General features: G+C 40.0%; 1 protein-coding gene across 1 annotated transcript in view; it reads right to left on the bottom strand.

The window, feature by feature from the left end:
• Window positions 1–2,186: 2,186 nt before the first annotated feature.
• Window positions 2,187–14,533, bottom strand: part of LOC124552698 (zinc phosphodiesterase ELAC protein 1-like) — a 68,269-nt gene continuing 55,922 nt past the window's right edge. Inside the window, exon 8 of the mRNA XM_047127039.1 lies at window positions 2,187–3,058. Within this exon, the coding sequence (XP_046982995.1) occupies window positions 2,939–3,058 (120 nt within the window). The 3' untranslated portion in view covers window positions 2,187–2,938. The remainder of the gene's footprint in view (window positions 3,059–14,533) is intronic.

Genomic DNA, 14,533 nt, shown 5'->3' with positions numbered 1-14,533 from the left:
AGCAAGTCCCCTTCCCCACACAGTGTTGGTGAAAGGATTTCTGTGTCTACTCTTCCCTATCTCATTTTATTCTCCCCTTAAATTATACCATAAATTTATGATTTTCTACTTCCAAATTCCTGTAAATTTCCTTAAAAAATAAGTGCAATTGCTGTAAGTAAATAAAACAACATTAAAGTGCAGACAAAAGAGCTCCATGCAGCTCCAGCTCCACGTGGTGCTGCTTGGGCAACAGTGTCATGGCCTGAACTGTGTAGTGGTGGTCATAGGTGTTGGCTGAGTCTGTGAGGAGAGTTACGGCCTGCATAAAGCAATAAGATGGCAAGCCCTTAAAATAAAAACCACACACACACACACACACACACACACACACACACACACAATGTTCTGTGTTAGATTCCTGATGTTGGCAGCAACCGGACACAAAACACAAACGGACCGAAGTCGACCAACTCCTACCGACTTCTGCCAATTCAGAACTAGGAACAAGGGAGAGCTCACTATTTTCTTTGTAGACAGACTGTAGTCAAAATATAAACAACAACTAGGCTGAATACCAGCAAGACCACCACTAATCCAGCATGCCCACAAAAGGAGTGATCGCAAGAAAAATCAAATCATTCTACAATCCAATAATGTGTACATATGATCTTGTAAATAACCATTTAGGAACAAAAATATAATGATTACAAGATTCTTTACAGGAACTAGTCAAGGTAATTAAAACACGATGGAGAAAGAAAAATTCCAGCCTGTATGATTCTCAATCTCAGCAGTCATTTTTGTGGTAGTAGTTGTCTTATTAGAGGCAACAGTTCTCTCCAAAGACCGATCTTCGTCAGGAAGTTTAGTTTTTTTTCCTCTATCGCATCAAACCAGTCTCCGGACTGAAGACCACAACAACAACATCACTTATTTTAGCAAGCAACATTTTCACATTTACTCTGCACCCATCATGACACTAGATGCAGTGTATCTACAAAACTGTAGCTTGCTCGTGGGTTTTAACACAGGTGTACCAACAAAGTAGTTTCTGACAACTTATTCTCATTGGGAGTTTTTCATGTCCAACACGATGGTATTCATCAACTTGCAATATATCATTATCAACAGAACTTTGAATCTTGTCTGTTAATTAAAAATTGTGTGTTTCCAGGAAAAGTTTTTGAAATGACTTGACTTTCTCAGTACAAATTACCGCTCCTTACACACTTTAATGGGTACACTTAATTTGTCATATCAATATGTAGAATTAGAAAGAACGTTATAGTGTTTAGGATTAGATGTTCTTTTTGTTCAATAGATCCATAATGAGATCCACAAGGATGCAAAACATGTCATGAAACAAAATTATGCAATACATATTCAGAAAAAAGATATAATGTCCCTTTCACAGGTCTCAAATGAAATGGACCTTGTGGATGTGTAGTAAGTCAAAAAATCTTACCTCTTGTCATTAAACATGTAAAAGTACAACACACAGAGGTAGGCAATTTCAATGCCATTGTCGCCAAACAGAATGTCAAATTACAGAACTTACTTCCACTGATCACACTGCTGTGCTAAATGTATGCATGGGCCATATTTTACATAACGGTAACGTTATTTGATATTATTAACAATACAAATGCCAAGTGGTGCTGCTAACAAAGTTGACAATTGAGCAGAAGGTGTTGTCTATTATCAGCTCCTCTCCCAGGCTCTTCTTAACTGAACTTTATCACTAATGAAACTTTTTAGGGTTACTGGCAAGTTACAGCAAATGTTTGTTCCTGAATAATGGACACCTATCTGGGGTTCAAATCTTCAGTAAGATTACTCTTATTTTTTATCACTGATTCCGTTAATTAATCAATTGACTTGATAAACAGATATTTATAAAAAAAACTCATTGATGAATAAATAGATTAGGAATCAGCAGATAGTACCCCAGTTTCTTGAGAAGGTCACTGCAGAATGTTTTTAAGTTCACACTACTATTAGTTCACATAACAGGTTTTTGAACTAAGCAAACTTTAATTTGGCTTGATAGTTACCCCACAAAAATTATATTATGGAATGAAACTAAGCGAAGTACATTAGGATTTTCCATTTTATTTCGCCGGGTCTGACAACAGACCAACTACAAATTAAGCTTTGTTCGGACTCTTCAACAGTTCTGTGGTATCCTTGGCTGTAATCTTAACAATTTGGCACTTTCAATGTCTTCAATCTGTCTTATCAAATTTAGGCATTCAGTGAGAGGACACCTGTTACAAGTTCTGAACTTCATATAGTGGGTCAACACTTCACTGCTATTTAAAAAAGTAAAATGAAATGAAATAATCATATTTAAATAAGTACAGATTTACAATAACTGATATCAGTATTCTGACAGCACACGATGCAATGTCTTGGCAAATTAAAACTGTGCACTGGATTGAGAGGATTGAGACTCAAACCCAGGACCTCACCCTTAACGTGCAATGCTCTTACAGACTAAGCTACCTGACTGCAACTCACCGGTAGTAGCAGAGCTGTAAGGGCAGATCGTGAGCTGTGTCCAGGTAGCTCAGACAATAACAGCACTGCCTGTGAAAGGCAAGATCCCAAGTCCGAGTCTCGATTCACCGCACAGGTTTTAATCTTCTGAGAAGTTTCAATACAGCACACACTCCTCAGAGATTCATTGTGGCACTTTATATTCCATAGACATTTAGACATCTGGCAGTCTGCTGGAACTAGTAATGAGGAAGTGGCAAGGGTATAAAGAACAATTTTTTTCTGAATCTATATATTGAAATCTCAATAGTTCCGATACACTGCATTACACCATCAGGCCACAAAGTCAAATTTCATAAAAGCTATTGAACAAATAGTAAAAACAACAGTTCTGATTACAAATACACGCACACTTCCTGCCTGGCAAAGGATAAAGAGACAGATGTACAGTTCGCAGCTATTCTCGCCTTTTGACAGGAATCTCCATGAGGTCCCCTGAAGCTACAACCGAACAGGAATCGCAGTCCGACAAGGCGGCCTCGGCTTCTGCTAACAGCTTAGCTACGCTGTCCATATCCTGTGAAGGAAAGCACACACTGCTTTTTACTACTGTCTGTCCCACTGTGCAGGCAACAACATTATTTCTTACTGTCAATACTGGACGTAATAGGAAACAAAATTGATTTTGTTCTGTCAGGAAAACAAGGAAGACATGCATTTCCACACAAACAAAGAAACAAAACCAAAACCTCAGAAAAGATTCCACTCTTCTCGCTGTCATCTTGGGTAACACATTGTATATGAAGCAATTGGTACTCTAATAACAGGAGACATTTCTGAATGTAGTTAGACATACTCCTTACCATATTATCTAGATAAGCCATTTGGGATATTGTCCCATTACCCCACAGTGGCCCCAAAGATGTTCTGTAAGGGCTCTGGCAGGACAGAGAGATCGCAAACTACTTGTTTTAGCATGACCCACAAATTCTGGATACAGCTTTAGGTCTCAAGAATATGGAGGCTACCCCATCTGACTGATTCTAAGCTCCACTAGTGAGGAAGAGAAGTCTACAAATATCAAACATAGGCCTTACATTGAGGAAGAAATTTCTGATAACGTACTTTTGGAGCACTTCACTACATGGTATGAATCATGGACTGTGGGAAAACCAGACCAAAAGAGAATTGAAGCATTTGAGATGTGGTGCTACAGAAGAATGGCACATATTAGGTGGACTGATAAGGTAAGGAAAGAGGAAGTTCTCCACAGAATCAGTGAGGAAAGGAATATATGAAACAGACTGAAAAGAAGAAGTGACAGGATGACAGGACAGCTGTTAAGCCATCAGGGAATAACTTCCATGATATTACGGGGAGCTTTAGAGGGTAAAAACTGTAGAGGAACACATATTAGAATACATCTATCAAATAATTGAGGTCTCAGGTTGCAAGTTCTGGTCCGAAATGAAAAAGTTGGCACAGGAAGGGTATTCGTGGCGGACTGCATCAAGCCAGTCAGAATACTGACGGGGGAGAGGGGGAACAGAAACGAGGGAAGTGTTCACAAGACTGACGACGGATGCACGCATTGTCGTCCGTCAGCGCGAATCCCATTTCAATGTGTTCAAAAACCACAGTCACAATGTGTAAGGATTTCATCCCAGTATTTCACACTAGTCATCCTCCCACATACTGCAACAAGGGATGCTCTGCAGTCACACATGACTATCTCAAACGTGACTGAACGGTCTCGATAAGGGTGGTAATCTACAACACAGTTAGGGTGTAAATGTCATCCCCATTGCCTCCACGCACACATATCGAGGTTGTCGCGGTGGAGAATGATCGGGTCCCACCAGAAAAGAGTGTTGTGTGCCACTACTGCCTAATCCATTAAGAGTGGCTTTGTGCACATGCGACAAGTCACTCTCCAGACTTGATTTGGAGAAGCTTCAAGAGGTCGTCTGGCACATAATCCCTGCTTGTGGAGCCTATTTTGCATCATTTGCATTGACCTCATGCACATGTTTGGAACTGCTGCCTTAGATACATAGTTATACGTAGCTATCAATCTTGCATGCCCTGACACACACACACACACACACACACACACACACACACACACACACACACAGAGAGAGAGACAGAGAGAGAGAGAGAGAGAGAGAGAGAGAGAGAGAGAGAGAGAGAGAGAGAGAGGGAGAGAGAGAGAGAGAGAGAGAGGGAGAGAGGATGATGGTGCTCTCCCACCATTGCGATGGAAAGATGACATCGCACCAGATCTGGTTGAAGATGATGAGGATATGTCGCTTGTAGTCAGATGAGAGATGTTTAACCATCTGGCTGTGGATGCGATCAGGCCCAGGAGCTGTGTCCGGCTATGTGCAAGGGCACTGGGGAGCTCCCACTCTGTAAATGGGGCGTTACAGGATTCACTGTGGCATGTAATGAATGACAAGACTTTCCCTTCCAGCCGCCGTTTGAGAGAGCGAAAGGCTGGGGGGTAATTTTCCGAAGCAGAGGGTCGAGCAAAGTGCTCAGCAAAGTGCTCGGCAATCGCGTTTGCATAGGTAGATAACACGCCATTTACGGTAACACCGGGAAGACCTGTTGGTGTCTGGTACCCAAAAATACGTTTGATCTTTGCCCAGAATTTGGAAAGTGATGTATGGCACCCAATGGTGGAGATGTATCTATCCCAACACTCCTGCTTCTGGCATTTGATAGGTTGGCGAACGCAGGCACGGAGCCGTTTAAAGACTAGGAGGTGCCGCTCATGCCGCTGCAGAGCTCTCTGACGCTTCTTAATTGCTTCAGCAACTTCCGGCGACCGCCAAGGGACTGGCTTGTGCCAGGGGCACCCTAAAGAGTGAGGGATCGCATTTTCTGCCACAGAAACAATTGTTGTAGCCACCTGCTCAACCATCACATCAATGTTACTGTGTGGGGAAGATTCAACGGTGACAGCAGAGGCGGAAGTGTCTCAGTCCACCTTGTTTATAGCCCATCCGGGCAGGCATCCACGGGCCTGATGCCGGGGCGGTGACATGAAGATGGGGAAGTGGCTACTGCCACACAGGTTGTCATGTGCTCTCCAGTTGATGGTAGAAGTCCTGGGCTGCAAATTGATAAATCAATGTCCGAGTAACTACCACGAGCCACACTGAAACGTGTGGCAGCCCCAGTATTTAACAGACCGAGGTTGAACTGAGACAGTAAAGTTCGACATCTCTGCCAATGGAAAAGCAGACAGTGGCGGAACACTACAGGAGTGGGGAGCAAACCTCAAGGAAGAAACTCTGGACACTTTTGCATTTGTGCTTGAAGGAAGACAAACCTGCTCCAAGAAGTGTGTGTTATTCCATCATGTCAGTGACAGACTCTAGGCAGTGAATGGCCACCACAATACTCTAACTTTGTAAAGGACTTTATATTTCGAGGGGTCTAAATGTGCTTCAGAATAGGACGGACTTTTTCCACTTGTATTATGAAACTGAGAATAAAATATGAGTCTACTCATCATCTTGAAGTTATTAATTTGTGAGTCATCATGTTAATCTCTGAACTGTTTTGAGGTGGTGAATATTTCGTGTATTTTGATTACAAAATGGACATAGCTCTCATGTACTTTTGGTGACTAGTTTGCGGATTTTACTATCATTCCCATAACACTCTCAACACAACCTGACTACATTTGATAAGCTATTTGTCTGTAATTGAACATCGTAGGAGCAGTTCCTATTTATTTAATATCTCATTTCTTGAATAAACGTCATTCAACAATTCTCTGTCATCTGCATCAATTACTAAATTTTGAATAGAACACTTGTTATTAAATTATTCATTTAACGTTTATTTTCTATTTCTGTGCATTTTATTAACTCTTAATTCTAGCCAATACATATACTATTGGACTGCAATATGGCAGCTACAGTTGCTATTTGTAGTGCATTAGTTGTTGGGCACAAAAATAGATGTACACTGCTTGACCCTACGACTACGTCGAGCCGTGCACAGTCCAAGTACCTAAAGTACGAGTGACCGCAGGTAAAGATGCAAATTGTTTGCTAATATAGGAGTGCTGTTCAGAAGAGCAACTAGACTAGCGGTAACTGTTACAAACCGTCTCATCTTCCACACGGTCGTCGGTTGACGGGACAGGATGCTGGCCACAGGAGCCAGAGGAGGACAGTGTGTACCTAACCCTACCCAGGTGGCGTGTAGAAGTGGGGCAAAAGACGACAGACCCTACTCCTAGTGATCGCGGGCTGGTCCCACGTGAAGGGGGCCCTGGATCACGGCAGTCCCTAACCGGTCCTATGCGTCCAACAGATTATCCCTGGAGAATCTGTTGTCCGCCAGAAGAGAGTTGCAGCAAGCTGCAGGAACTGCGAGTCCTTTGGACTCTTGAAACCACAACAAATTTTGCTTTTTTTCCGCACAGTGTGCATCAGAGAGAGAAGAATACTCGCGGAATTTCTTGAAAATGTTCTCGTTGCTACTTGAAGATCCTCAGCTGCTCTCCTAGAGTCTTCTGCTTACTTCTGTATCTTCCGCTTCTTGCTCCAAGAGGGTGGGCTGCCTCCGGATGGGGAGAGCTTGTTCCCGACTTCAGCCGGGGGCCAGAGGGAGGCCACCACCGAAGTGGCTGCTGCAACCTCTCGCTGGCCTCTGGTCCTGGCTCGGAAGGCCACTCGTATTAAAACCTGCAGCGGTGACCTAAGAATTCTTTTTTTTTTTACACTGAGTGATGCTATCAATTTATACAGTACTACCAGAGGAACCTAACTTAGTCCAGGTATTTATTTATTTATTTATAGCTGTGTGTTCTTGTTGAATGCCATATTGCACAGCATCTGGCATTGTGCTTAATGTTTATGACATCACGTCTCCTGAACTGTGTGTCATACTGCGATGTAATATTGTAGGTATATTCAGTGACGTATGTGGATGTAGTCTGCAAAATTTATTGCAAATAGAGTTAGCAGCAAAGAAATAATAAATTTACAAGCCATAAATAATGTGGCATCTTATTGTTTACGAGGTCATATCATGAACTACGTGTCATACAATGATATAATTTTGCAGTTACATTCAGTGCTGTACGTGCATGCTGTCAGCAAAAAGTGTCACCAATGCAGTTAATAGTAAAGGAGTAGTAAATTGCAACATCATACCTCATGCAGTACTTTTATTGCACGACCAGAGTAACAGCAGTAAACTATAAACTTTTTTTTTCCTCTTGCATTGCTCTGTAAAGTTTGTCGGCGAGAAAAAATTTGTATAGGTTCCAAATTATGATGCGAGTTGCTAAGTGCTCTCTTTCTCAAATACTGGGTGAATAAAGTCCAGGAATTTTTTGACCCCTATGGGGTAGTCGTAACTCAGTTATCACTAACAATCGTTAGTCTTTGCTTTGAATAGTGAAGTGGTAGTCAATTGTGAACTTGACTATGTAGTACTCATACGTCAGCTGACACTAGCAGTTTGGTATGTTGCTATCTGAACAACTGATAACTAGTACAGGACAGTGTGGGTTTGTTTCGCAGACATGGTGGAACATGACCACAACTACAGTGATGTTTGTGATTTGGTTGTGGAACATTTTGCAAATATCAAATCTCCATCTCAGTAAGGTATTGGCAAATGGAGATACTGGCCCCGTAGCTTCCTTGTTGACACAGACCAAAGACAGTCATTACAAAAGACAATATCAATATTGCCATGCAATGTTTTGTGCAACCAATGACTAAACCTCAAAGAAAAGTGCCCACTTAGTATGGTATAGCAAGAACAGTCCTACAAGGGATATAGAAAAAGCTAAAAAACTGAGACCTAAATGAAGATAACCTGGGTAGTCATATGAAATTCTGCAAGTTGTACACAATCTGACAAGAACCTGATACCAAGTTTTACTAAATAATGTGATCTACTCACCAAGCGGTGGCAGGGGACATAGCCGTTGCTTGGCGAGTAGATTTTTTTATCTATGCATTTACATTATATTATCAATAATTGATAATTTCCAAGTTTTACAAAAGCTGTATTTGAAGTGAAGAAGCTACTTTTCGGGTGAGTGGCTGAGTGAACACACACACACACACACACACACACACACACACACACACCTGTGTCTACCGGATTCAGTGAATCCCCATGTGAGAGTGGAAACAAAGTTAAACTCTACTGGTGTGAGTGTATGGGCAAGGATTTTTCAGCGGTGGGCTAATCAGTTCTGTAAATTACCTTATATGCTTCAAGAAGTATTGTTTTAACTGGAAAACAGACCATTTTTTGAACAGCTGATGCTGGTTAAGGAAAAGTTAATACGGCAACAAGACAGAGCAGGCCCACAATACAGAGTTATTGTGAGAGACTTTTCAAATGAACACTTCAATGTATGGTTTGCAGATGGGGTGCCATTCAATGGCCTCCAAGACCCCAGATACCGCATGTTGATTTCTCAGTGTGAGGTATAGTAGAGAAAGCTGTTTATTGTCTAAAGGTTTGTGATGTTCAATATTTGAAAGACCGAATCCGTGTTGATTTTGAAAACCGACAGCCCAGAGGATTTCTGGCAAAATTTGTCAGTCAGTGTTGAAATGAAGTAATGCTTGATTTTAACAGTATGGAAACCACCTAGTGTCTTTAGTACTTTCATTGAATGCTACACATACTTCAATGTTGACATAAATTTGTATTTGTATTTTGTAATTTTGACAGCTGACATAAGGCCCACGCTGTATTTTTCTGAATAATAGTGTAACGACTGCAATGCCAGCTGTTGTTACATTGTAGATTCTCAGAAACCCAGTAGGTATGGCACTGAAAGCAAGCACGTTAGTACATAGGAAACAAGAGGAAAGCACCGTTCAGGTAGACTCGTTTTGGGTGGTAAGTGAGTAGGTCGTAATATAAATTAGTAATCCAAGAATTCATTTGGATTTATTTGGTTACTGTTGTAGCCACAACATAATGAGCGTCCGTTTTGTCCTGAGGAAGGATTAGGGCACAAAGACCATGACCATTACACTTTCAGGCTTATTGCTTTCACCTTATGCTGGCAAACAGAGAGGTACTATACATCCACACTGGGCTCACTGTGTGTCCATGTTTGCTTTAAGGGGCTGCATATATTAAATATTTGACAGTACTAGATTGTCAAATGTTCAAAATAAGAAAGTGACTCACACCCAAAATCAAGTGAGTATCACAACTATATTATATATAAAAATAACATACACACAAAATTCAAGCTTTGTTGCGAAAGCTTGAATTGTGTGTGTATGTTTGTGTTTGTTTGTGTGTCTATCGACCTGCCAGCGCTTTCGTTCGGTAAGTCACCTCATCTTTGTTTTTATATATAATTTTTCCCACGTGGAATGTTTCCTTCTATTATACTGATATCATTAATTTGAACACAACTATATTAGTTACAGCTGGTGGAAAATGAGAGAATGGCTGAAAGAAGGGAGTGTCATGTATGTTAATTTCCTGACTAAAATAACAACCAAGGATCTAACAATTTGACAAACTATTTTCGGATGATTCCTGCATCTTACAAAAAATTATTAATTTTGATGTGACAAAATATAGGAACAAAATACTTTCATGAGAGAAGCAATAACAGCCAACAAGAGATTAGCTGTAACTAATATTTCTGGCAACAGGCAAGTAATTCAAATACTTGAAATTCAGTGATGTATCACCAAATGCAGTTAGCAAAATGACTATTGATACCTGTGAAGTAATTATATCTGTCCTATGAGGATATTTTAAGGTAATTAACACAAGATATTTTTTGTCTTGTAATAATGTAGTGAGGCTCGCACGTATTTCACTTCTGTTTGTGCCTATTCTAGCACCAATTTCCTCTTTCCTGTTATTTTTATTGCATATGTATGACATACTTTTTGAAGTACAAGCCTCTTATTACACGATTGAGTAATCCAACAAGCCTATGGGCCTACCACATTTCAGATTAATAAGTAAAGCAACGTCATAGTGTATGCTCCACTGATCCCTGAAGAGGTAAATCCAATTAATATAGTTGTATTCAACCTGTTATGTACTAATAGACTTCAGAAAATTAATCTAAGGAATGGTATGTACACAGACTAACTGAAAACAAGTAGCAGACATTAACACCTGATCCTCCCTAAAAGGACAGCCATAAATATCCCTTTTTGCACCAGCTAAGTTTTGTGTCACTGTTCCTGTGTTCCCTCTCAGTGTGTTTATATTGACATAACTGTCGTGTTTGTCCTCTTTGCACCTGGAGCATTGACATTTGTTTTCTGCCTGTCTCACTGCCGAAACAGGGTAGGCCACCTGGTGGTCCATCGTCTGTGCTGCTGACTTCCCGGACTCTAAATATAGATAAATGTAAATGTAAATTAATGCAGATGACTAGGAAAAAGAATCCTGTAATGTTTGAATACTCCATTAGTAGTGTAGTGCTTGACACAGTCACGTCGATTAAATATTTGGGCGTAACATTGCAGAGCGATATGAAGTGAGACAAGCATGTAATGGCAGTTGTGGTGAAGGCGGATAGTCGTCTTCGGTTCCTTGGTAGAATTTTGGGAAGATGTGGTCATCCGTAAAGGAGACTGCTTATAAAACACTAATAGGACCTATTCTTGAGTACTGCTCGAGCGCTTGGGATCCCTATCAGGTCGGATTGAGGGAGGACATAGAAGCAATTCAGAGGCGGGCTGCTAGATTAGTTACTGGTAGGTTTGATCATCACGCGAGTGTTACGGAAATGCTTCAGGAACTCTGGTGGGAGTCTCTAGAGGAAAGGAGGCGTTCTTTTCGTGAATCGCTACTGAGGAAATTTAGAGAACCAGCATTTGAGGCTGACTGCAATACAATTTTGCTGCCAACTTACATTTCGTGGAAAGACCACAAAGATAAGAGAGATTAGGGCTCACACAGAGGCATATAGGCAGTCAGTCTTCCCTCATTCTGTTTGGGAGTGGAGCAGGGAGAGAAGATGCTAGTTGTGGTACAAGGTTCCCTCCGCCACGCACCATATGGTGGACTGCGGAGTATGTATGTAGTATGTAGATGTAGACTTTAAATTAGCCCACCGTCAGACTGCCACGACGCTTCACAGAACTGCTGGGCAGTCTGTTCTACGTGATCCAGCATCGTGGGGATACCTGATTTATCACGCAAATCTCTGGTCAAGTAGTCTTACAGTAAGTGCAAGGTGACTCGCAGAGCTCTCCCTTGCACCCTCCTAGAGCCGACGAATGTGTGTACTCGCTGCATTCTTCCACACTGTTACTGCCACCATATTTGATTTCTGAGGTCATGTGCACGATTTATCTGTCTTGGGATTTCATTGACCACTAGTCATTCTTACCCCAAGATTGCAGATACACAATTTTTTAAACAGTATTGATACAAATGACAGTGAGGAACTGAGGAATACGTACATTAACCATCGGTCTACAGATGAAGGCTCATTTGTGATCGTTAATGTGCCTACAACAAAGAAAACTAAATGTCAGTCATATGTTGCTCAAATTGCAAGCAGTTGTGGTTCAGGCAGCGATACAATATACGTCAAATATCTCAGGAAACAAGGAATGAAGCTCGTTTGGCCACATGTGCCAGACATTGTCTCGATAAATGAAGAACATATAACCTTAATTTTAACTGTAATGGATGAAACTGAAGGTATTATATGCTCAGCTAAATTTGGAGCTTTATGTATGGTACTCCATCTTACTACCTTTCATTATATTTGTAATTTTGATGATGTCTCACACTGTTAGCGTAAAACATTAGGTTTTTTTCCAATTATGAGGCTTCATAAAGCACTTAAGAAAACTTTTCTTGCAATTGTTTACAATTCATGGAATAGCAATCAAATGTGAATCTCTCTGGTCTTTCTGCCTTTTGAAGGATAAGAAGATGGCAAGTTAAGTTAGTGTTTTCGAATGTGTTAAACAGGATTGTTCGAATAAAGGAATTGTTTCGAACCAAAGACAATCGTCGTCGATTTTGAGGTAGCAATCCGTGCAGCTGTTCATTCAGTTTTTTCCTTGGAGTGAAATAGTTGAAAAAAGAAAAACAGAAAGAAAACTTTCCATCTTAAGCTAGCAACACACCCTAGTTTACTCGGGACCCGAAGAATATTCAGTACTCAATGTTGCGTGTTTTTCTTCCTGAAAAAAATACGAACTGTTTTCTGAGTTCAGACATTTAAGATATACACAAAGTTAACCACGAATGACACTCAGCGCTTAAATCTACTTCTGTCGCACATGATTTTTGACCTCGTGTTTTGTCAAGAGCGGTATCGAACGACACCCTTACTGAGCAGTCATTTAAATTCAAAAGTTAGGTCTGGCACTATCATACAACTTTAGCATTACAACTGTTCTACAGATGATCAAAAGTGTACTATCAACCAATATCTCGTTCCACTAGACAGCTTGTGTGAATTAAGATTTCATTGTTTATACAATACATGACATTCCTCTTAACACCCTTTACATCTGCATACAATCATCATCATGTACGATTCTGCTTGAAGTGAGTGTGATTCCGAATCAGAAGCTTAAGTAAACCGTATTTTGTTTTTGTGTTGTCTGTCAAATAACAATCGAAATTTCGGAGGACTTTGGTGAGTGTGGGTTACCTTCTCCCTTTATCAGCATCTCGTTTTGTTTCTAAAGACATTCTTCTGTATAAAGTGACTCATGTTTCTTAAGCGTACATGGAAAAAGCTCTAGCATTCATTTTCATTTATCTGTATCAGTTGTTATAAGCTGTGTGAGCTAATAAATATGTCTAGTTTACTTATCATTCTAGTTGTTAAACATTTGTTGTGGTAAAAGCTTGATATTTCCACTCTGTAAATACATAATTTTGTATTTTCTTTGTATAATTACGTATTCTATATAAACATGTGATCTCAATGGCTAAAGAAAGTACTGACTCTGGAGGCAAAATAATACAAAACAAACAATAAACAATCTTCATAGCACCAGGGCACTATTAAAACTTTGCATCAGATAATGCATGTTTTCATGGACAGTATGCGGGTGTTCATTCCTGCTACCTTGTGGGTGCGCAACATAACAGACCATTCTCTTTTGAAAAAAATCTGTTGATGTATGTTATGCACTGGTGCTTAGTATGACATTAGTAATTTTCTCCATTTTTTCTTGTTTTAGTGAAACTATTTTATTTTAGCACAAAGATAAGTCTGACACAAATGTGTTCTGATGACAAATCACTTCTATATGAGACATGTAGCGACAGAGTTAAATGCTTTAAGGCTGCTTACCTAAATGCAAAAATTTGGATTATTGAGTTAAATTGTACTTTGTCACTTGTCCATCACCATATTTTACTAATAAATCGGAAAGACTTGTCTATTTTTACAAATATGTTGGTTTTGAATTCCAGTTTCATCATTTGTGGCCAGTAAAAACAATTAATGAGAAATTTTGTATCAATTTTGCAATACTGGTATGTTGTAAATGGTACAGTGCACTGACGTACATTAATTAGAAAATGATTGTAGAAGTTTCAATATCATGTGAGAGGTTCGGTATCATTCCGCAGCAGTAGGTGCAGTACTGGTCAATGCAAAAGTTATTTCTTACTTTTGATAATAACTTAATTAAATATATTTTTCCTCATGAAAATCATTCAGGGACACTTGACAGCCTATATCCTCCAAAAATCATCTTTCCTCGTGAAATGATCTGAATGACAGTGAAAACCGCACACCTGGGTATGCACACATGGGCACTTATTACTCGCAGACCAGTCATTAGATTTATTACTTTACTTTTTAACCAACAGAAACATTCTGTGGGTAAGTTTTGGTATATATGTTGCTGCTTTAGGTTACATAAAGAATAAGAAGATGTAATATTAGTGAACTAAGGTGCCAGAAAGTTTGCTGGTAATGTGCTGTTTCGAAATATACTGCACAAACCATAAGAACTACGTCAAATCGGTGCGGTGCCAACTGGTATATTTAAAAAAAAACTGCAACAAAGTTCAATAGAGCATATGC

The sequence above is a fragment of the Schistocerca americana genome, chromosome 10 (assembly GCF_021461395.2).
Source record: "Schistocerca americana isolate TAMUIC-IGC-003095 chromosome 10, iqSchAmer2.1, whole genome shotgun sequence".
Lineage (NCBI taxonomy): Eukaryota > Metazoa > Arthropoda > Insecta > Orthoptera > Acrididae > Schistocerca > Schistocerca americana.
The sequence above is the reverse complement of the archived record's forward strand: the minus strand, read 5'-3'. Positions and strand labels throughout refer to the sequence as shown.